This window comes from Ursus arctos, unplaced genomic scaffold (genome assembly GCF_023065955.2).
Source record: "Ursus arctos isolate Adak ecotype North America unplaced genomic scaffold, UrsArc2.0 scaffold_20, whole genome shotgun sequence".
Taxonomy (NCBI): domain Eukaryota; kingdom Metazoa; phylum Chordata; class Mammalia; order Carnivora; family Ursidae; genus Ursus; species Ursus arctos.
The window spans coordinates 32,313,739-32,338,104 of NW_026622875.1; the positions used below are offsets into that span (position 1 = coordinate 32,313,739).

General features: G+C 47.4%; 1 protein-coding gene and 1 long non-coding RNA gene across 5 annotated transcripts in view; one reads left to right on the forward strand and one right to left on the reverse strand.

Moving 5' to 3' along the window:
- GALNT15 (polypeptide N-acetylgalactosaminyltransferase 15) overlaps positions 1-24,366 on the forward strand; it is a 47,715-nt gene that overhangs the window by 10,358 nt on the left and 12,991 nt on the right. Inside the window, exons 2-5 of one of the 4 annotated variants that reach the window (XM_026496955.4) lie at positions 10,312-10,478; positions 14,519-14,723; positions 21,333-21,500; positions 23,837-23,954. In XM_026496955.4, the coding sequence (XP_026352740.1) occupies positions 10,312-10,478; positions 14,519-14,723; positions 21,333-21,500; positions 23,837-23,954 (658 nt within the window). Of the gene's footprint in view, positions 1-10,288; positions 10,479-14,518; positions 14,724-21,332; positions 21,501-23,836; positions 23,955-24,366 lie in introns of all 4 variants that reach the window. The other 3 variants (XM_044383378.3, XM_044383379.3, XM_026496956.4) reach the window with 3 other exon arrangements.
- Positions 256-10,639, reverse strand: LOC113253908 (uncharacterized). Its single transcript, XR_003315587.4, has 3 exons — positions 10,227-10,639; positions 9,133-9,358; positions 256-753 (listed from the first exon to the last, which is right to left on the reverse strand). It is a non-coding gene; the product is annotated as an uncharacterized LOC113253908 (long non-coding RNA).

Sequence of the window (24,366 nt, forward strand, 5' to 3'; positions counted from 1 at the left end):
CTTCCATTCCTGGTATGCCCAAGCTCCTTTTCACCTCCAGGACTCAGCAAGGCTGTGACGTCTACCGGAAACACTGTTCCCCACCCACCCACCCCCTTCCTTCAACTGCATCCTGCCCGCCCTTCAGGTCCTGCCTTTCATATCACTGCCCTGCTCCCCGAGTGTCTCCTTGGAGCACTTGCTGTGGCTGTTCAATAATTATTTGGTTATCAGCTTCATAGGATATAAACTCCACGACATCAGAGACTATCTTAGTTTGGGTTCCTCCAAAGCAGACACTGAGACGAGGATTTATTTTGCAGACAATGCCAGGGAGCCCGGGTAAGGGACTGGGAATGTGGAGCAGAAAATAGAAGGCCAATGAATTTGTGTTTTCAAGGCAGTTACCTCAGTGGGCAGCTAGGGCTCAGCCTGCTGGGGAACCTGGGAGGCGCTATGGAACACACCTCTCCCTGTGTTTGACCTCCTTAGGGTCAGGGTTACTGGGTATTAAGACATGAGCAACTTTTAGTCACTGGCTGAGGGCTGCTCTCAGGGGAGGGTGGGAGGTTCGTTTTCCAGCTCTTCAGGTCAGCTGGGGGAGAGCATCTCCAGCAGGCAGAGAAAGCCCTCAGGCAGTTGCAAGGCAGGCTGTGGTGTACTGTAGGATATAGCTGAAAGGGACATGCGCGGGCCACCGCAGATTCCGCTTCAAGGATCTTATCTATTTACTTCATCTTTAGTCCTCACGGACATCAGGTTGTCAGGAAATATCTGTTAAATGATGGAAAGAGGGAAAGTCAAGATCAAAGAGAAAATTAGAATGAAGGTAGACAATCCTTAGAACCCTCTCGATGACTAAATATCCTAGTTCCTTACTCTGAGCTTCCCGGCAGCCAAACTGAAAAAGGAAACACTATAGATATCATGGTCCTTATTGGTCATGAGGAGAAAACATACAAGTCCTCAGAGGAAGAAAAGTGTCTTTTCCTAGCATTTATATCCGATGGGAATTTCCCTCCAAAGCTGTGTAGAGGTGATAGTCAGTGATAGAGGACACACATGCTCCGCGGGTTCCCTCTGTAATGAAGGTTGAGAGCATGACACCAAGCATGATTCCACAGAAGCAAATTTCTAAGGCAGCCAAGACAGAGCTTTCTGAGGACCTTAACGAATCAGTGTAGACAGTCCTGAGCAGGTGAAGGAATCAAGGGATTGCACAATCTTCAAATAACCCTCTATCATTGTCACTTTGATTTGGATACCAGGACCCAAGCCTCATGACCCTGAATCCAGAATATTCTGCTAACACTTTAGTCCGAGATGGCAGTATCTATACTGGGTAAGAGCATTAGGTTTAGAGTCAGACTGACCAATCAGCTATCTGCTGTGTAACTTAAAGCAAGTCACTTAAGCTCTCTGGGTTCTAGTTTCCTCATCTCTAAAATGGGAATGTGTATCCATTATCTAGTGCTGCATACACAGCACCTCAAAATTTAGTGCCTTAAAAAACAGATAAATTGAGCCTCATGAAAATAAAAACTTTTGTGCTTCAAGAAAGTGAAAGACAACCAAAGAATGGGAGAAAATATTTGCAAATCTAATAAGGGGTTTGTATCATAATACATAAAGAACCCTTCCAACCCAACCCAACAAAAAGACACCCAATTTAAAAATAGGCAAAGATTTGAGTAGACATTGCTCCAAGGAAGACATAAAAATGGCCAAAAAACATATGAAAAGATGTTCAAGCCATTAGTCAGTAGGGAAAAACACAAATCAAAACCACAATGAAATACCATTTCACCACCCATTGGAATGGCTAAAATAAAAAAGGTGGGCAATCACAAGTGCAGACAAGGATGTGAAGAAGTTGAAACCCGCACACACTGCTGGTGGGATTGTAACACAGGACAGCTGCTTTGGAAAACAGCTGGGCAGCTCCTTAAGACGCTAAACAGTTACCACATAACTCAGCAACGCCAGGCCTAGCTGTACACCCAGGAGAATTGAAAACCTATTTCGTTTGTTCCTAAAAACTTGTTTCAGAAGTTCATAAAAACCAGTACATGAATGTTCATAGCAGCATTACTCAAAACGGCCCAACATGGAAACACTTAACTGTCCATCAATTGATGATCGAATAACCAAAATGTGATATATTCAAACAATGGAATATTATTTGCCAGTAAAAGGAGTGAAGTACTGATGAACGCTACAATATGGATGAACCTTGAGAACATTCTGCTAAGCAGAAGAAGCCAGTCACAAAAGGCCACATATTGTGTGATTCCATTAAAGCGTATAAAGTGTCCAGAGTAGTCCATAGAGACAGCAAGGAGATTAGTGTTTGCTTGGGGCTAGGGGGGTTGCCAGAGGCTGGGGAGTAACCGCTAGTGGGTAATGGGTTTCTTTTGGGGGTGATGAAAATATTCTGAAATTAGATATTAGTAATGGATGCACAAGCTTGTGAATATACTAGAAACCACTGAATTGTACACTTTTCTATGGGTGGGTTTTATGATATATGCATTATGTCTCAATAAAATTATTATTTCAAAATATTAGTGGTTTAAAACAATAACCATTTACCCACAATTCTATAATTAGGACTGGACTCAGCTGGGCATTTCTTCTGCCACCCTCACCTGGAGTCCCTCCTGTAGTTGCTATCATCTGGAGGCCAACTGGGATTGAGTGATCCAAGATGGCCTCACTCATGTATCTGGCAGCTGGTGCTGGTCCTCTGCTGGGGCACCTCAGCTTTTCTCCAAGTGGCCTCTCACCCTCTGTTAGAGTAGATAGGCTTCCTTACATTGCATTTTATGGCAGCAAGAGGAAGCTGCAAGGCCCCTTGGAACCTTATCTTGGGAGTCCCAGAATATCACTTCCAGTACATTCTATTGGTCAGAAAAAGTCACAAGACCAGCCAGATTCAGGGGGTGGAGAAATAGGTTGCACCTCTCGATAAAAGTGGCAAAGTCACGTTGCAAAGGAGCATGGATATAAGAGTGGACAGAATTATGGTGACCATCTCTGCACACGTGAAAACACCTACTCCAAAGGGCAGTTGGGAGGACCAGATATGATAACGCATGTACTTAGCCCAGCACCCGGTGTGTAGGAACCCTCATTAAGCGGTGACTACAGTGGATATTAATAAGACACTACAATATCTCATGGCCCACCCTAATTCCCCAATCCCCTAGCTGAGGACAGATTGCAGACAGCAGAGCTGGAAAGGTCTAGACCTTTATAGTAAGTGAGTGAGTGAATCCCTCCTTCATGTGGAAATGAGGACCCAGGGAAGTGACAGACCTGCTCAAGGTCCCTTATTGCCCTTTGCTCACAGGGTATTCAGAGGTCTGAGCACGGCATCGGTCTTCTTCTAGCGCACGTGGCCCATGCCCTCTGACACCTGGTCTCACACTCCTCCCTCCAGACCAGTATCCTGGCCCAGGCTATAATCCTGTAATCGGGCTCCAAGCAGGAAGGTCTTAGTGGGAAAAGAAGCACGGGAGGCAAAGTGTTGCCTGGGATGAAGGAGCAGGAGACCCCGGAGTTAGGGGTAACTCAGATGTCACAAAATGACAGCCCATGGGTTGTATCCTGTCACAGATATGCTGTTTGGCCGCAGTTGTGTATGTTTTTTTTTAAGATTTTATTTTTAAGTAATCTCTATACCCAACACGGGACTTGGACCCACAACCCTGAGATCAAGAGTCATATGGTCTACCCACTGGGCCAGCCAGGAGCCCCTGACCACAGGTTTGTTTTGTTTTGTTTTTTTAAATATTAGAGGAGTGACTGATATTTAGAAATGGAGAGATTTCCCATAAACAATTCAGGTTTATGGCTTTTTCTGAAAATCAGAACAATCTGGGAATCCTGAGCTGAATTTCCTGCTGGTAACACTGGCTGCTCCTGGGGGGGCCATGTGGTCTCTAGCTCACGGCAGCCCCCAGGGGCCAGGTCACTGTCCCCTGGCTGTCTGATGGTCTCTGCAGACATTGGAGTGTGTGCTCGCTCTGTACCGAACCAAGGAGCCCTTGCGAGGAGGAGCCGGCCTACGTGAACTTTAAGGCCCCTTTAAAGCAAACTTTGTTGGTTGGATTTTAGAGTTTGCTTTGTTTGTTCACTTGCTTTTTAGAGGCTTCCAGCAGCTTCTCTGAATCACTGCTTAAGCTCTCTCCCTAGTTCTGGCCTACCTACACCCCTCGCTCCCCAGCCTCCAGAGCTCTGTGAAATGGGTGGGAGGTGGGCAGGAAGAGCAAGTACATTGTGAAGCAGATGGTAAGTTTGTAGTACCACCTGCTTTCCTCTCCCCATGCTCCACCTCCCTCCTTGTGCCCGCTCTCTCCTTGGGGACCTCGTGTCCCCACGGTGACATCAGGGGACCAGGGTTCCCAAACACAGGGGATCAGGGCCCCACGGTCTGGACCATTTCTTCCTGTTCCCTCAGGATCTCCCAAACCTTACCCATTCATATCAGTTAAGGGGTGAGTGGAGGCTTGCTATCACAAGCCTTACTCCCCTGAGGAGAATTCCTCCTATATTTTAATAAAACAACATGGAAGCCGCCAAGCCACTTGAGTGAACAGGGGATGGGAGGTCTTTGTGCACAAAGGCTGCCTGGGTGCCTGAGAACATCTCACTGCCAGGCCGTGTTCTGCAGAGTCTGGGGCCAGTAGGGGATCTCTGTGCGTCCCAGTCACTCCTATGCCTTTCTCTGCCTGCCATCCTCTGTGGTAGCCCTCACTGTCACGCTGCACAACGCTGAGGGGCACCATCATGTGGCGTTCTGTGAGCACGGCACTCCCTGGAGTTGGGCGGTGCAACAGTCCCCGTGACGGGAATAAGGATGAAATGACAGAGCACGTGGGAAAATCCTACACATTTGAGGCATCGTCATTTTGAGGACACCTGACCAGTCTTCTCTGATGATGCAAAGCAACGCAGAAAGGAGCCAACACACAGCACGAACCCGAGAGATAGCAACGGTTTCCAGTCATTGAATGCTTGCTGGGGACAAGGCCCACAAGGCATCTCTTTGCTTATATGGTCTTTTTTTTTTTTTTTTAAGATTTATTTATTTATTTTAGAGAGACAGAGAGAGTGGGAGAGAGTGAGCGGGGAGAGAGGCGGAAGGAGAGAATTTCAAGCAGACTCTCCGCTGAGCACAACGCAGGGCTTGATCCCCGACCTATGAGATCATGACCTGAGCCGAAACCAAGAGTCAGACGCTCAATTGTCTGAGCCACCCAGGCACCTGTACATAATCTTTACATAGCCCTCTAAAGTAACTTTACTTGTTATCCTCATTTTATAGACAAACAAACTGAGGCCTAGAAGGGTATCCTGGCACATGGGAGGCTTGCAAGAAATAATAAAAACTAATATTTATTGAACACTTACTATGAGTAAGGCACTGGGATAAGTACTTCCTATGTATTAACTCATTTGATCCTTCCAAAACCCCCATTTTACAGATGAGAAAACTGAGGTTAAGCATATTACATGTTCAAAAAAGACTTACTGGAATCAAAAGGATTGCAAAAAATAAGAATTGATTATTATAGACATAACTGGGTCTGTGGATCTGGAAACTGTTGAAAGGAAGGATAGTTATCAGAGAGCCTATGTCACTTGCCCAAACCACATAAGGACAGATTCAAGGTTGGAACTCAATGCCAAAGCTTGAGCTCTGTGCACGTGACATACAGACTCTTCCCAAGATGCCCTGAACTGAGAGTTTTTGAGCGGGTGAGTGGAGTCGTGTTCGCCTGCCCTCAGGGTATTGCGTGTCACACACTCCTCCACTCTGTGCTACCACCTGGGCCCCTGGGCGTGGAGAGGGCGCACCCCATCTGCCCATCCCCACAAGCCAGTGCTACCCACAGGTGGATGCCGCCCATCCCGGAATGATGACCACGGACTCCCCATAAGCACACGCACGTAGCGGGTCCCACTTCCTGCCGCTGGTGTGTGGAGGCCACACAGCCTACACCATCCACAGGCCCCTCCGCCTGGTTACTCCATTCACCAGAAACAAAATAATCCATCCCTGGCTCCTCGGGAAAGCGTCGAATATGCCCCAAGACGCAAGGCCTTGCCAAACATCTGCTTCTAATATTTAGCGCGGCGCTCCAGAGCCTGGCGGAGAGTGCCGGGCCTTCTGGCAAACCACAGCATTCACTCAGAGCCCGCGCTTGTCCTCCTCCTGAAACTCCAGATTATTTCCACGGTGATTTTAGGCTCCCAGCAGTCTTGCGGTTGCCCCAGAGCTGTCTGTTCATGTCTTGGAGGCCGTGTGAACTTCCTTCTGTACAGCAGGTGACAGTCGAGTCTGAGCTGTTGCCAGGACACCCATCTCCACGGCTCGGGGTGGAGGGCATCTCCCTTGGCCTTGCAACAGCTCGCAGAGACCCACTTGGCCTTTTAAAGTCCTAGCAGCCTAACCAAGTTTATCCCAGTCATGCGCCTTGTCCCCGTTCATCTCTTCCCCATCTTCTCTCACTGTGAAGCAAGCGCACAGCTCTACCCACAAAACCTAGAAAATGCTGGAGCAAGACAGCCGGAGGGAGAGGAATCTTAACAAAACTCACTTTGAAATCCCTGCGCCCCTGGCTTCTCCTCTTGCTTTCCCCTCTCCTACCTGAAGAGGGCCCTGAGGAGTCAAGAACACAGAATTTCAAGGCTGGACGAGGTTCAGTGATCAGCTTGTTAGTAATGGTCCATCTTCTAACAATGGGAGCAAATTCTTACCCAACACTTCCTCTGTGGCAGCCACTGTCCCTGGTGCTTTATGAAGGCCACTCATCACAGCAGCTCTGCGAAGTGGGTGCTGTTATTACCATCCCGAGGAAACCAGGGCACCAAGAAGCTAAGCAACTTGCTCAGGGTCCTTTGCACAGCTAGTAAGTGGCCTGAATCAACAGGCTAGACTGCTGCTCTAGAAAGTTCCCCAAAGCCAAAGAAGGAAGTCAGTCGCCCTGGAGTCACCAGCTATTTAGCAGAGCAGAAAGCTCTCCTGTCTTCCGACTTTGAGGGATGTTTGAGGACTGTGGTCCTAAAAAGCTAGAATTTCAGTGAAATCCCTTTTATTGGTGGATTTATTCCCAGGCACTGTGTTAAACACTTGTTTTTACAAAGGCTTTGAAACGGGCGATGCTGGCATTGCCATTGTGCGGATGAGGAAGACGCAACTTGCAAAAGCATTCAGGCAGCCTCTCACACTATGCGGTAGGGCGGTTGTTTAAAGATCGGTATGTTTTACAAAGATAAGCATGCATACAATACACATGCTAATTACATTTTTTCCAGGATAGCTATAAAAGAGCCACTGTCTATGGAATGCCTCTAATTATTCTTCGATTCTCACAACAGGCCCAAGGGGTAAATATTATCCAGTATTCAGACGAGGAAACTAAGGCTTGTAAATATTGAGTATATTACCCAAGGGTTAGGAAGCAGCAGGGTGAAGAGTCAAATCTAAATATGATTCTGAAGTCTAAACTCTTTAACCACCCTTCTTCAAGGTCACACACGCACACACACGCACACACTCACACACTACACACTTGCGCTCTTTCCGGTTCTCCTATTCTATGGATTGGGGAAAAGAAAAGACTCGTCCCTCCAGAAGGCATGGCTGTGTTCTGCCCTCAGGTGACAGACTTCAGTCCCTATAAAACTGTAGCCATGAGAATGCCATATGCAGGCCTCCGTGACCCCAAGCATCTCTCCTATCTGAGTTGGAAAACAGCCAGCCCCCAAGCCATTGCCCTAGTCATGTTTTCAGTTTGCTTTGTATGCACTGAATTCACTGAGGCATGATTTCTTCTCACAGCCACCGGAGGCCCCAATCCTAGATCCCTGGATTTTCCTACTATCCCAATGTCAAAGGAAATAGAGAGGACATGAAGGAAATTTTGAATTGGTTTGTCAGCAGGTCTAGAGCAATTCTGAGTGCAGACTGGAGATTCTCCAAGTCGGGTGGGGTGGAGGAGCAAAGCTCCATCAGGGCTACAGGAGAGAGGAGGGAGAGTGCGGGGAGGAGGTGTAGGGGTGAAATACCTCACCAGCACACACCCTGGGGCCTCTGTTATCTCCCGAAAACCTTACAGGAGGGGGTTCCACTTCGAATATGTTATGTGAACAGCCCTGACAGCAGCCTATAAAAGTACACATAAAATTCATGATTTCATTTGTTGTAAGGATGTTTCTAAGGACAGTCACCCATTTAGGGACTTCTTTCTAAAGTTCATAGGAACTGCTCTTAAAAAACTAGTGCGAGATGTGAAAACTGATGAAGTGCGAATAAAGTCTGTATTTGAGCTAACAGTATTTGAACTGTGCCAAATTCCTGACTCTGCTCAAGGTGGATGGTTCTGTAATGTATCATCGCTGGGCAAAGCTGCGTGAAGATAACACAGGAACTCTTTGTACTATGTTTGCAACTTCTTGCAAGTCTTAAACTATTTCAAAATAAAAGTTATAAATTGTTAAAAAAAAAAAGTACTAGAAAGAACATCACTTTCCCTAAAAATTCTAGTCAATAGCTTCTCTCATGGTGACAATTCTGATGCAGAATAAATCCCATTTTTCTTTGGCTACTAGGAAGCTCAAACTTAAAATTTTTTCTGGAAACTCCAAGGCCCTTATGGCCTATATATTTATGTTTTTTCTCTAGATGTTGGCTCTCTATTTTTTTTTTTAAGATTTATTTATTCATTTGAGAGAGAGAGAGAGAGAGAAAGAGAGCACCCTTGCATGAGGAAGGGGCAGAGGGAGAGGGAGAGAATCTCAAGCAGACTCCCCGCTGAGCACAGAGCCCGATGTGGGGCTCCATCTCGTGACCTGGGCAGAAATCAGGAGTCGGACGCTCAATTGACTGAGCCACCCAGGCGCCCCTTGACTTTCCATTCTTACTTATATTTCCCTTCTCCTGACTTTTCCTCCTTACTTTTATATTATCATTATTTTATTGTGCATATTCTTTGTGAATGACTTCAAATCCTTTATGGAAAGAAGTAGTACATTAATATATAAACTAATAAAATAATTGACAGCTAGTTTATGAGACGTTCATATGTTTGGGATTTTTTTTTTAAATCTAGGATTTCTGTTTCACTGTTACCTTAAAGCACTTACCTTGTATCACCCCTCCACCCCCTGGTGCAGGATTTTTGCCCAGAGTCACAGGCAGGTGTCCTGTACATCGAGGGTGTCAGCCTTGGTCAGGACTGTACCAGGCACAGGGAGGCTCAGCTGAGGAGCAGCGTGGCCTTTCCCTCGGCTGGGCTGGACCAGCCTGAGTCTCCTGGTCTGTCTGCAGGCACTTCTACCATCACAATTGCCTTTAGGTGTTGGAAGTTTCCTAGAAAAAAGCGCCCTTTGTGAACAATTGTTGAGCCACACACTGCTCCGGGGCATCCTGTTGTTATTATAATCCATTCCACTGTGGTCTCCCTCAGAACGCTCAGCAGGTGCAATGCAAAGCAAATAGGGAGCATTCTATTCATCTGCCAAGGAGGGAGGGAACCAGGCAGGCTCCTGGCAGAGGTGGTACCTCCCACTCCCACCCATCCAGCCACAAACCAGCAGAGGGGAAAGGGCAGGGTAGCTCTGAAGCTCTGCCGCTCACCAGTACTGTGAGCTTTAATAAGTCTTGCCTGCTCTCTGAGCCTCAGTTTCCTTATCCACAAAATGGAGGTAAGAGCCCAAACCAAAGACTTATTGCAGTGTAAACAAGCAGCAATATGTGCAGAGGACCTAGCACGGTATCTGGCGTATTGTTGGCACTCACAAACGTGCAATCCTTGCCCTTCTTCAAGAACAATAATAATACTTAACATGTATTATGTGCCAGGTGCTGTGCTAGATGATACGGATACAAAAGTAAAGAAAACAGTGTTTCTGCCCTTACATGAATGACAATGTGTGTTCATAGGACACTCACTATGTACCTGTTTAAGCCTTACACCAGCTCTGTGAGGTTGGTAATGTCATTCATTCCCATTTTACAGGTTAGAACAGTGTTTGCTGGGAATAGTGGCAATACCTCTCAACTGCTACAAGAGAGGCACGGATTAAACACTGCTCCTGGGGTTTGAGGATTGGGAGACAGTAGACAGCATTACTGTGAGGGTGTGATGGGTTCTCTTTACGTGGAAATTTCAAGCAAACCCAGAGAGCTACTGCATTGGTAGGGGGGAGGGGGAGCCATCAGGTTAAAGCAGCCTCACCCAGGGCCTCGGGAGTGTGGTAGAGGATGTCCAATGCTCCTTTTGGTCTTCTCTTCCCATAGCTCCCTGGTTCTCCTCCCTGCAGGTGTCTGCAGCAGCACCCCGGGAACAGCCTGCCCACAGCCAGCGTCATCCTCTGTTTCCACGACGAGGCCTGGTCCACCCTCCTGAGGACCGTGCACAGCATCCTCGACACAGTGCCCAGGGCCTCCCTGAAGGAGATCATCCTGGTGGACGACCTCAGCCAGCAAGGTGGCTATAGGCTCCTTCCGGCTCCTCGGGTGGGCCTAGACCCTGGGGGTTCCGATGCAAACACTAGGGTTTGGAGCGTGTAGAGGCAAGGTTCCCAGAAGCATACCTCCAGAGAAGGATTCAGGTGCAGGTAACTCATTAGCGAAGAGCCCCAGGGGCACCTGTAAGGAAGGGGGGGGGGGTGGAGGGGGAGAAGACATAGAAGGCAAAGCAGCCAAACGAGGCAAGGAGGTCCCAGCAAGGATCTCAAGAGTGTCACTCCTGTCTGATCCCGGAGGGATCTCTCCCAGTCCCAACTTTCACACAGTCTAATAAGCTTCTTCCCAAGACACTCAAGAATCACAGCAGGGTGGTCATTCCTAAGCGCTCACTGCCTCCTAGACACTAGATGAAGCCCTTGACATGTATTAGTCATTAAATCATTCTTGTTTAGCCTGAACCACTCATTTTCCAGATGAGGGAGCTGAGGCCTAGGGAAGAGAAATGACCAGGGCTGAGTCAGGCCAAGGGCAGCAGAGTCAGGCCCAGAGCCCAGACTTGCAGCATCTGCTCAAATGTTTCCACTGACAGGAAACTCACTACTAGGGACCAGCCCCTTGCATGGCTGAGTTGCTAAAAGAATGAGGGAGACAGAAGAAGGTTCTAGGTCAGTGGTTCTCAAGCTTGAATGTACATCAGAATCGTCTGGCAGGCTTGTTAAAACACTGATTGCTAGGATCTCCTCCAGAGTTTCTGGATCTGGTACTGGGCCCACGAATTTGCATTTCTAATAAGGTCTCAGGTGATAGGGATGATGCTGGTCCTTGGACGACACTTTGAGAACCACTGCTCTTCTTTGGCTGGGGCCTCAGGCTTTATTTCTGGCTCAACCAAATGGCCTGTGGAGGTCCCCTCTGGCCCTGTGGGGAGAACAGACTGCTCCAAGGGAAACTGAACACTTGCTGAGGTCCGAAAAACACCCTTCTAAGGGGAATGACAGAAGACAGGCTCGAGGAGCCACATGCCTCTGTGAGTTTTTCTGAAGGTCCTCATGTTGGGAACTTGCCCAGCCCAGGCATGGCAGTGAATCGGACTAGCCAGAGTCCCCAGAAGTGTGTGGGGTTACTGAGGTACAGATGGCTGTGTATTAGGCAGGACGGTGAACAGTTCCTGGGCTGGGCTGGGTTGGCTGGTGGAAGTACCAGTAGACTCTGAACTCTTGGCTGTGCCAGAGTCCTCCCAAGAGCACATCTGTGGTTCCTCCCCGACTAGCTGATGAACTGTGTTATGTCAGTGTCCCTTGGTAGCCTTCCCTTCTCCTTGTGTGTGTAGAAGCAGAGGAGCTGGGCCCCAGGGCAGTGAGGTCCTCCAATGTCCTCAGCATCTTCTTCTTCTTTTTTTTTTAAATACCCTCACCCCCTTTTTTTTTTTTTAAGATTTTATTTATTTATTTGAGAGAGAGAGACAGAGAAGACGAGTGCAGGGAGGAGGGGTAGAGGGAGAGGGAGAAGCAGACTCCCTACTGAGCAGGGATCCTGAAATGGGGCTCGATCCCAGGACCCTGAGATCATGACCTGAGAAGAGGCTTAACTGACTGAGCCACCCAGGCCCCCCTGTCCTCAACATCTTCTGCTTTCCACTTAGCCCTACTTGGAGTATGGCTTTTGGCCTCATAATCCAACGAGGCTGCTCTACCTCTGGACATCACATCACGTTCCAAGCAAGAAAGGGTGAAATGCAGACAGGCAGAGATCAGCCAAGTTGGTCCCTTAGAAAAAAATCAGTAGGGGTGCCTGGGTGGCTCAGTCGTTGGGCGTCTGCCTTCCGCTCAGGGAGTGATCCCGGAGTCCTGGGATCGAGGCCCACATCGGGCTTCTCCGCTGGTAGCCTGCTTCTTCCTCTCCCACTCACCCTGCCTGTGTTCCCTCTCTCGCTGGCTGTCTCTCTCTCTGTCAAATAAACAAATAAAATCTTTAAAAGAAAAGAAAAGAAAAGAAGAGAAGAGAAGAGAAGAGAAGAGAAGAGAAGAGAAAAGAAAAGAAAAGAAAAGAAAAAAATCAGTAAAACAATAGATTTTCCAGAATCTTCTCACCTAGTATATTTCCACCAGAGTTAGATTAAAAGGCTATTACTGGGGTGTCTTCAGCCCAGGTCATGAGACCAGGGTCCTGGGATCAAGTCCCACATCAGGCTCCTTGCTCAGTAGGGAGTCTACTTCTCCCTCTGCCCTCCCCCTGCTCATTCTCTGTCTCTTGCTTTCTCTCTCTCTCAAATAGATAAAATTTTTTTTTAATTTGAAAAAGGCTATTACTAACAGCAGTGGAGTCTTGGTAGGTTAGTGCTTTTAGCTGTCCTGGGTTAAGTCAAGTTCTGCTAGTAAGGACGAGGGGAGAGTGGATGTTGGACAGGACGACTAGTAGTTCTCAGTACAGTGGAGTCACTGAGGGGCTGGTTCTCACACAGAAATTTTAATAGCTTTGCTAAAAGAGGTCCTTCTCTAGGCAATGGACTTGGGACTAACAAGCTTAGCAGAAAAATAATTATAAAGTAATAAATCGGCATAATATTTTACCACCAACAAATTCAACATCCAATGACTGGGAATCCTTATGTCCACTGCTCAGGACAGTTTCCTCTGCAGAAGAGTCTCCCTGAGGAGCCACGTGCTACTAGAAGGCAGCTCTCCAGGGAGTGTGGGGGGGCCTTCAGGTAAGGCTGCCTGAGCCTTCCCTAGCTCCCTGGAGACCTATGTGTATTCCCATCAAGACTGCCTCTGGGCTGGAGAACCAGGGAAATTCTTGCTCTTGGCACAGCTCTGTTCAACACGTGTACTGAGTGCCTACCATGGGCCAGCCCTGCGCTAGGGATCAGAGCAGTGGAAATGCATGAGGTATAATCCCTGCCCTTGAGATCTTAGTTCAGTGGACTAGGGGGTGCCCCAATTCCAAGACTTCAGGAAGGACACTACTTCTCCAGGAATGCATTATTCCTTCTGTCTCTACTGGCTGTTCATCTTGATGTATGCATGTGTGCGCGCACACACACACACACACACACACACACAAACACAAACACACAGAGCTCTTCTTATCTTAAACACAAAACCTAATAAGCCTCTCTCTTCCTTTATCCCCTATAGAATCATTGTTCCTAAGAGAACGTCTAGACTCTTGGTCTCGGTTTTTCATGTCCCACTTTCTCTTCCACCCACTGCGTTGCCCTTCCACCCCTACCACGACAATGAAACCACTTTGGCCAGCACCACCAATGATCTACCAGTGGCCACATTTAATGGACCTCTGTCTTTGACCTCCTTGACCACTGTCTGAGGTCAGATTTCTTAGAAGCAGAGCCTGAGATGGGATTCATGTGCTTGTGATTTTTAGGGGGTGTACTCTCAGGGGAAGCCTGTAGGAGAGTAGGGGAAGCAGGAGAGGCAGAGAAAGGGGCCGAGCCAAGATGAGGTTTCAGATGAAGTCCAGCCACAGCCTGATCCCATGGAGAGCTCTGCAGTGCAAACTGTATCTCAGAATCTGTCCTGCCTTGAGGCCAGGGCGTGGGCTTTGGTAGCCCTGCGCTGGTTGGTCATTGACCCTGGGCACCTGGGCCAGGGGCGGCATTCTGCACGACTCTCTGGCACTCGCAGGACAGGCAGTTTTATATCCAAGGGCATGTCTCCAGAGAAGGGTGCAGACTAGTTAGCAGCAAACCCACAGCCGCTGGCTACGTGCCAACCAAACCAAACCTAAAAAGGGACCCTAGGGCATCTGAGTCAGGCACCAACAGTGTCTGCATAACCTCCCTGCTGCATTTAGAGAAGGTTAGCCATTTCTCCCCTCTCCTGGTTTTAGGACCCCATCTCTCCTGGTTTTTACTGGAGAGAATACCGACCCACCCCAAACTAACGAAGCAACTTACATCTTAGCCACAACCTCAGTGTAATGTATCTGAGGCTCAGGACCCTGGTGCTCACCACAGCTCCCAAGAGAGAACTGCTGACAATGATCCTAGTGATGGTTGCGGCACCTGTGACCCACTGACCACAACGCTGTCGATTCCAGGACAACTCAAGTCTTCTCTCAGCGAATACGTGGCCAGGCTGGAGGGGGTGAAGTTGCTCAGGAGCAACAGGAGGCTGGGGGCCATCAGGGCGCGGATGCTGGGGGCCACCAGGGCCACTGGGGATGTGCTGGTCTTCATGGATTCCCACTGCGAGTGCCACCCAGGCTGGCTGGAGCCCCTCCTCAGCAGAATCGCTGATGACAGGTAACTTCGCCCTGGGGGCCTGGGGAGCACGGTGGAACTGGGAGAAAGAGCCTACAGCTTCCGCCACTCACACAACATCTATCCACCATTGAACAAGCCCCTGAGGCGCCCCCATGAGAGAGCAACATGTTTCTTTTTTTTCATATGTTTGAGTTTGAACCTTTTCAAAAGCATAGGGAGGAAACATTGGAAGGGAAGTTAGAGGTCCTCCAGTCCATCTGCCTTGTTTTCTAAGTAAAATAACAGGGACCTGGAGAACAGCTGTTCTTAGGTTGCAAATACTCCTGGATAGGGTAACATCTTACCACGGTTATCACTCCCTTTGCTGAAAAGTCAGGAATTGTAGTCAGGATTATAATATAATCTGAGAAAAAGTCTTTATGTTTTGCTCATAGGTACTTACCCCTAAACAGAAGGCTTTAGACTCTGTGATTGCTAAACTTCCATCCAGAAGCAGCATTGGTTTTCTGGGTGAGGGGTCTCTAATGTGCTAACCAAGGCCTCAGCAATGTGAAGTCAGAGAGAATTGCATTGCATACCCTTTAGCCCAACATTAAAAAATTTCTTTTTGACCATTTCTCTGTTCTTCCCCCCCCATCTTACTATCATTTGCTCCCCACTTCCTTGCTCTCCTCATACAGTTCCTAAATATGTCCTGTCAACCATTTTCCTTAATCTGAATATTCCACTAAGGAAAAGCAAACCTGGTCGCTAGCCCACCTTGGACCACCTCAGGCATACCCCTTGGGGTTTGTGGAGGCCTATCACACAGTGGGACTCAACAAATGATTGTTTTTGATGATGGCCAGCCAGCTAGGGCTGAAGCCAGAACCAAGCCTTATGACCTCTATTCTTGCTCTCCTGCCTATAGTAAATGTTCACTGTCTCCTTTGAAGTCGGGGTTGATAACAACTAAGAAAAGACCTTTCTGGATGAGAAGGTAGAGGAATTATCATATTCCACTAGATGAAGGAGGTTTCAAGCAACATGATGTCAATTGTTAATAGTCCAGCAATTCCTTTTTAATGAAGAACAATCAGAGCTCAAGTGAAACCAGGAAGGATTAGTTTTGCCCAGTACTGTGACACAGATTACTGCCCACTCCTGGCTATTATCTCAGAAGAAAGGAAGATGTGTATAAATCCAGGACCAGGACTAGGACAAGCAAACACGCAAATCCTACAAACTCTGCCATCTTGGATTCTGCCCTCAACGTCACAATGACTGTGTTTCATTGCAGTGGGAACTAAAGTTGGTCCAGCCTATTCCCCATCTAATTCCCATCCCTGTGTCACAGAGGGATGGCTTTCAGAGGGACCTATAAGATCATCCAGTCTTACCTCACGATTTCACTGCTGAAAAAAACTGAGTTCTAGGGAGGTCAAGGAGACCCCTCGGGGTCACACTCAATAACTAGGCCATTTTCTATGCTTCTTTTATGCAGACATTTAGGAACCCAGGAATTAATATCATTAAGCCTTATTTATGTATAACCCAAATAGACTGTTTTCATATAATTCTTCATTGACACCCCCCTCCCCCATGAGATGTCTCAGGCAAGTACTTCTGCTTCTGTTTCACAGAAAGGGATAGTGGGGCTCCACGGGGTTAAATGATCTGCGAGGGCACACGGGGACTTTGCCACTGAGTCAGGTGTTCTAACTCTGGGTCTAATGTTCTTTTTGTTGTCTAGGAATTATTTTAAGAATTGGAGAATCTGATCAGGGAGTGACATTTACTCATCCCCCTCCCCACCCTGCTTGTGAGACATGTGTTAAAACATTGATTAGAATGAGCCCCTCATGTCTGCTTCTCACATTGGTGCCATTTTCACAGATCTGGAGATTTCTCACTCTAGGCTGAGAGAGGAAGACTTGGCAATACCTCAGTGTCCTCAGCTATAAATAAAATGGGGCTCCCTGAGAAACCTTCCACAGTTAAGAGGTGGGTCCATGAAATTTTCATTTCCTGGGCTCTTTTCTTCCTCTCTTTATCCAACTTTTCCCCTCCCCTTCTCTTTCCCTCTCATTCTCTCTCCCTCTCTCCCCTGTCCCTCCCTCCCCACTCCCACCCCCACACAAATGGTCTCTGATCTTAGACCCCATTCTGGCTTGGCTTCCTCTTCATGTCCCCTCTCTTCTGTGGTTTAACCATCTTTTTGTCATCCCACGCATCATTCACAGCTTCCTGTGAACGCTGTTTTCTTTGGGACTTAGTGTTTGGCTTGCAGGCCTTCGCAAGAGAGGGTTTGAAAAAAAGCTAGCTCTCTTGGGTCTGAGATTTCATCTCTCTCCACTGTACACAGTGATGCTCTGAGGCCTGGGAGAGTGCCCTTTTTAAGGTTTGCTTTGCTCCCACAGCAATTTTGCTCAAGTGTTTCCTCTGGCCTCCCACGCCACGTCACCTCGTGTGAAGCAAAGCTGTGGAAGCCACTGGGCGCAGCTTCTAATAGCTGTTGCTCTTCAAGAGAGAAAAGGGGCCCAGCCACCTTTGAGGCTCATGGCAAGAAACATTCTGTCCCCAGGTGAGGACCCATTGTGCAGAAGGCAGGAAAAGGTCTTCAAGACCTTTCATTAAAAAGGTGGAGTGGGATGATGTAATAAGTGTAATAAGCCATAAATCAACAATTGCAAAGAGTCATAGCTTCCTCAACACCCCGATCAGAGAGTTCAAGTCCTGGTTTCTAGCCCTGGTGCCCCGCCCCTGCCCACAGAATAGATCTATAAAGAGCCTGGCAACTTTGTATGAATTGGTAAAAGGAGTCTCCATTGCCCTTTACTCTCATTTTTCAGAACATGTGTCATAATACATTCATTTTTTAGAACAAGCTACTTTAATGCTAACTGCCAGAAATTTTAGAATTAAGTATGCAAATTTACAACATCTATGATATTTGAGGCAGTCTCTAAGTTTGGGCAGTGCATAACCCACATAACTGTACATAGCAGCCCCAGACAGAGTTGCTCAAAGAGCAGTTTTTAGAGCAGTGTTAGAGTTGCTGATTCGTAGTTGGTTTCCGTGTAAAGTAACAAAGATGAAGATTAAGGGTAGCTGTTATTCCGGCTGCCAGCTGTCAATTGCCTTGGGCTAACTGCCAGCTCTAATACCCAAGCCAAGGAGTGAGAGTCATGGCCCTAGAAAATTCAAGGTTTCCAATGGGAAAGGAGCAGTCCTTAGTGAAGTGCTGAAAAACAACACCCCTTAAGGGCAATGCTCCAGAGGCTACCCAAGTTGTTTGGTCTGGTCCTCTATCTTAGAGACACCTAGTTCATAGGGTCACGTAGTGCTCAGCCAGGGCTGAGCCTGCTCAATGGGGAGAAACAAGGCGGGACAGGGAACAGACCACCTCCCATAACCCTGCCATGCAAGGGGTTAAATGATGGAAAGCAGTCAGAGGAATCCCATGTGAAAGTGTGAGTGTGTGTGTGTGTGTGTGTGTGTGTGTGTGTGTGTCTGTGAGAGAGAGAGTGTGTATGTGTGTGAGCGTTTGTAAAAGCATGAGTGTGTATGAGAGAGAGAGAGTGTGTGTGCGTGTGTGTGTGTGTGTGTGTGTGTGTGTGTGTGTGTGTGGTGAGGAGCAACAGGGGGACCAAGATGCCTCCAGCCCACAAAGAGCCTTCTTTTGGCCTCATGCCCCAGGGAAACTCTCCAGCCCTCCTCCTACTGCACACTTCTCAGCATGACAGAGTCCTGAAACGGCCGACATGAGTCTTAGCGTCACACTTGAGAAGCAAGAGCTCTGGGATTAGAGAATTCAGAGACTTTGCTTCTCAATATAAGTTACTTTCCACACCACCAAGAATTTGAGTGAACTTCCAAAATGACTTTAGACATCCCAGACCCGTAGGAACACGGAGACGCAGTAGTAATAAAGAAGGATGAGGTAAGCTAGGGCTTATAAGTAACCTAGGTTTGCTTGGTAAGGGTGAAGCCGCAGTTAGCTTTTGAAGACTTGGATAGTAGTTTATTCGTTGACCTCGCGTTTTGCAGTCAACAGTCTTTGTGGACAATTCCACCAGCTCTGTTTGCCTTTTGAAACCCAACTGCCTGACCCCCTGGAGCTTAGAAAGGCTTAAGAGAGAATCAACCTTGAATTTGCCTGAGAGTTAAAACTCAATTTGCAAGAGAGAATGATGGTGTAAGCAGACACTTCGAACTCCTTCCAAGTCAAACAGGGCAGCGTTGCTATTTTGCTTTAAGTGTGTTCCAAGAACACCAGACACATCTGTAGGTACGAACCCAAAGTTAAATATAAGACTGTTTGGGTTTTTTAAATCACCATTTTGAGTCACTAGACTGCATTTACTCCCTAATTCAGCTGTAGTTAAGCAGCTGCTATCCTCTTCATCTCTATCCAAAAGGCACTCAGAGTGTCTCGTGATTCATCACTTAGGTGTCTGGTTAAAATAGAAGGAAAAGGAGATCTCAGACAGGAAAAGATAGCATTGGATATTTGGGGTGATACACTCATTAACCGTGAGCTTTGCATAGGACTCTGAGCTTCCAGCAAGACAGAGCAAATAGAGAAACTTGATAAATTCTAGAGTTCTCATTTTCTGGTCAAAAGTAATGTACAGTTTTGTCAGGAAGAACACAGCTCAAAGATCTAGGACCAGCTAGTAGTATGGATTCTCGGATGCAATTTCCTTTCTTGTCCTGTTAAGATTACTAAGATGGCAGGAATTTGGTGAGATTCCTCAGGATTCAGCCACACGGCTTCCCTGGCTCTTGACTCCGAAATTCCACAAAATGCTTTGCCAGTAGCCAAATCCTTCCCATCTGCTCAGTTCACTCCACAGTAAGTGGGGACTTGGGACGGGGGCTGGGTGTCCTCCTTTCTTCCTTGATCTTGTTTCTCAGTTTTCTTAGATCTAGTCAGGATGCCAGAAGTAATGGGGACCCAGAGGAATTAAATTTCGTTTACCTTCCAGAGGGAACAATGTGCAAAGGACAGGAAAATCATATTGGGATCCTTGCTCTAAATATAAACCCATGACTCCTCATCCAATGTCAGTCACTTAAGGACAGATAATTGAGTCCTAGGACCAGCCTGGTCCCTCCACGCAGCCTGGGCTACTCCAGCCTGGCCATCTCTGAGATGGAAGGAATAGAGATGGAAATCGTTAGAAGTGGAAACACAGCGTGGCTGGCATCTCTCTGCCAGGAATCTCTCTTCTCTTAGAGTGGCACCTTCCAGCACCCCCTGAGTTCAGGCCTGATCCATCTCACGGCATAGATTTTAACTTATTTTATTCTAGAGAGAAAGAGAGAGTGCACGCGAAGGCGAGCAGGGGGGAAGGGGACGGGCACAGGGAAAGGGAGAGAGAGAATTTTAAGCAGGCTCCAGGGTCAGCATGGAGCCCAATGCAGCGCTTGATCTCACAATCGACCCTGAGATCATGACCCGAGCCAAAATCAAGAGTCAGAGACTTAACCGACTGAGCCACTTAGGTGCACATGGCATAGATTTGAGAAGTAACAGTCACGAGAAGCCAGAAGAAAATGTGACTGAGATATTGGCTAGGTGGAGATCAGCTCCTGGTACTCCTGAGTGATGACCTGTTTAGTTAAAAGGTGAGGTTTCTGACCTGTACCATTTTCCCACATCACTCTCTTTGAGGTCATATCCCAGGCTGTGCAAACAAAACAAAACAAACAACAGCAGCAAAAAAGGGGTAAAATCCAATTACCAGCAGCATCAGTAAATGAGCAGGCAGACAAGCCTAGACTTAGGACTTTGGTTTGCTAGTAGGTGCCGCGTGTACACATCCACGTGCGTTTACACCAGGGACCCTGGGGAGCTTGGTGGTCCCGACTCCTCAAGCCGATCAAGTTGTCTGGTATAGGAAGGAACAAGAGCCAGACCCTACAGCAGGGGCCCATGAACCCTCTGAAATTGTGCGTAATATTTTGGATATGTGCATATGATTATTTTCCTGAAGAGGAGTCCATAGTTTTCCCCTGGTTCTCAAAGGGATCAAAGGCCCCTAAAGAAGTCAAGAGCCACGGTCCTAGAATGTTCCAGCTGAGAAAGGTGTTTGTGGGAAGTGGTTCAAACCCCCATTTTACAACCAAGGAAACTGAGGCCCAGAGACGTGCAGCAGAGCTGAGCCTAGAGCCCTGCTCTCCTGTCTTTCAGTGCTGTCAACAGAGGTTTCTCAAAAAAGAAAGAGGCAAGCATGCTCTTACTTGAATGGGCCCCAATTCCTTATGGAAAAACATATTGTCTAAAACAGTGCTGTCTAATAGAAATAAAACAAGCCATGTATATAATTTAAACATTTCTAATAGTCACACTACAAAACAAACAGATGCAATTAATTTTAATAATATATTTTAGTAAGCCCACTATATTCAAAACGTTATCATGCCAACATGTAATCGATGTAAAAATTACTAAGATGTCTACATCTTTTTTTCGTACTAAGTCTTCTAAATCCAGTGTGTTTTTTATACTTATACCACATCTCGATTCAGGACCATATTTAAGTGCCCGCTAGCCACATGTGGCTACTGGCTGCCATATTAGGCAGTGTGAGTGTAGATTCCGTTTCCATCCCCTAGCAAGTGAATGGTTTCTACCTTATGTGATTCCACAATTCCTTCCAGGAGCCGAGTGGTGTCTCCAGTCATAGACGTGATCGACTGGAAGACGTTCCAGTACTACCCCTCCAAGGCCCTGCAGCGTGGGGTGTTGGACTGGAAGCTGGATTTCCACTGGGAGCCTTTGCCAGAGCGAGAAAGGAACGCCCTTCCGTCCCCCATCAGCCCCATCAGGTGAGGCTCCTCACACAGCCTGCTTCTCCTTTGCTTCCTCGGGAAGGACTCAGTAGCCAAACAGCTTGGGATCGAATCCTGGCCCCACCAGTTTTCTAGCAAGTTACCTAATCTGTGCCTCGGTTTCCTCATCAGTGAATTGAGGGTAACAGGGTTGTTGTGAAGACTGAAAGAGTCACTACATGAAAAGCACAGAGAGAGCGCCAGGCACTCAGCCCTCAGTGTTATTACTGTTATATTCTTACGTGAATGGAGTCCAGCTTAAGCTCTTTTAGGTGGCTTCTTCAGTGGACGCCCCTGTGTGGGGCAGTGAAAGAACCCAAGCTGGGATCTTGACCTAACTCTACCTCCCCAGGTAGCACTGGAATTTACCTGACCTCAGGTACTTTCTTGCTAGAAAGGAAGGATTCAGTCAGGTGAATGCTAAGACACCCTAATTCTCAAAATATATCAAATTTTATGGGTTGCTTGCTTGCTTTGGTGTTGGGGCATGTTTGGGTTTTGGACAATTATTCTATTTAAGAAGATGTTCTAGATATCTTCTTTTGAATAAAAAACCACCCAAACTTAGTGCTGTAGAACAACAACAGTTTTATTAAGCTCACAGATCCTGTGGGTCAGGGATTATGAAAGAGAGCACCAGGGTTGGTGGTCTCCGTTCCATGGTATCCAGGGTGGCAGGAAATGGCTCAAGATGGCAGCAGGGGTAGGGGAGGTGGCCCTGAGGCTCGTTGAATGTCTGAAGGTTGATGCGGGCCATCAGCTGGGACCTCCACGGGAACTCCACCCACTCCCTCCATCAGGCCGCTGCACCTGGGGCTTGCTACACCATGACACTGGGTTCTGAGACTAAGTATCCCAAGATGGCCAGGTGAAACAAGCTGTATCTCTCCCCCTTTACAAAAACAATTTGTTGAAATGAATTTCACATACCACATATGAGCCATTTAAAAATGAACAATCCCGTAGCAAGTAGCGCACCCACCACCTCAGCCTAGTGCCAAAACATTTCCATCACTCTAAAGTAGAATCCCATACCTGTTAAGTGGTGCTTCCCACCCTCTCCTCCCCCCAGCGCCTGGCAACTATTGTCTGTCTCTATGCATTGGTCTATTCTGGATGTTTCATCTAAATGGAATCATACGATGTGTGACCTTTCGTGTCTGGCTTCTTTCACTCAGTATAATGTTTTAGAGAACGTATCCCCTTCTCTCACCAAGCCTCAGAAGTCACCCAGGATCACTTCCAACAAAATCACAGGCCCACCCAGTTTTATGGGAAGGAGACATAGACCCCACGCCTCAGGGAAAGCAATGTCAATGTCACATTGTAAGAAGAGCCTGTGGGACAAGGGATCGTGTGGTGTTCACCTCTGGGCGGTTGACCTCCATTAGCCATGGTCCATCTCCATCATACACTCTCCAACACCTACCAATTACCCAGCTGGCTTCCGAGTGCCTACCTAGTACAGGGACACGGAATGAAGACATTAGGCACAAACAGGTCTTCCAACAGTCTGCCCAAGGAAGTATGACTGTAACAGAAGTTTGATAAGCCACAAGCTTAGAAGTGCAAAAAAAAAAATTGTCTTTATTTTCTAATAACTGGACTTAGGTCATTTCTATCTTGACCCCTCTTTCCACCCAAAAGCAGAAGATTTCCATGCAAATTAGTCACATTTCATGACAGCTTAGTGATCTCATATTTAAATCTACCATCCAGGCGTGTTGCCTCTCCCTGTCTCCCTGAAGTTGATTGTGAGCTCCAGGTTTCTGATGGGATGGGGGGTGAGGAGGGAGCGCCCCACCTTGGGCTCAAGCTGTCCTGCATCAGTGTTCACCACAATGCACTTTCACTGGTCATGGCCTCTGGCCAGAGGTTGGCACCCCTGGCCCCCAGTGGCCTGCACTCTCCCCCCCTGCACTCTCCCCTCGGTATGTGCCGAAGTCCCATCTCTGGAATATGGGAAGAAAAAGCCTGACTGTTTCCCTTTGTGCAGGCCTGGTGCCACCTGCCTTAGGGTGTATTATGCTAGCCAAGGCCTTCTTTCCAAAGGTCTTCTAGACGCACTCAAGCCAGAGGGGAGGGGAGCCTCGGGTGCAGCGCTGTGGCCCTCCCTTTAGGAGGTTAAAAGGGCCCGGGCAACCATAGCTCTCTTCTTATAAAATACTGGGATTTTTGACATGGTTGCTTGACTCTGGTCTTGCAATTAAAAGCATTGAGGTCTATCTGGGCCCGTAGCCCACTATCTCAGTCACTGGAACTCCCGCATGGTAAGCCTTCCTGATATGCCCGGGGTTCTGAACTGCCGTCTGTTCCATCTTCTCTCTGCCCAGGAGCCCCGTGGTGCCCAGCGGGGTTGTGGCCATCGACAGACATTACTTCCAAAACACTGGAGCCTATGACCCTCTCATGTCCCTGCAAGGTGGCGAAAACCTCGAGCTTTCTCTCAAGGTATGTCCTGGACCAAGGGAGAAGCCCAGGTGGGTTCTGTGTAGTAGTGGGTAAGGTCCCAGCTTGGAGGCAGCCATTAAATGTCCCTGGTCAGGTCTAAGGTTTATAAGAAGATATTTCGAGAGAGATACCACATTCACATTTTATTACCGTATATCGTTATATTGTTCTATTTTATTATTAGTTGTTGTTAATCTCCTACTGTGCCTAATTTATAAATTAAACTTTATCACAGATATGTATGTATGTATATATGTATGTATAAGAAAAAACATAGTATATATAGGGTCCAGAACTATCTGTGATTTCAGTCATCTACTGGAGGTCTTGAACATATCCCCCACGGATAAGAGGGAACTACTATAGCTCCAAAAAATAAGGATTTGTCCTAAAAATTTGGCGCCTGTTGGGC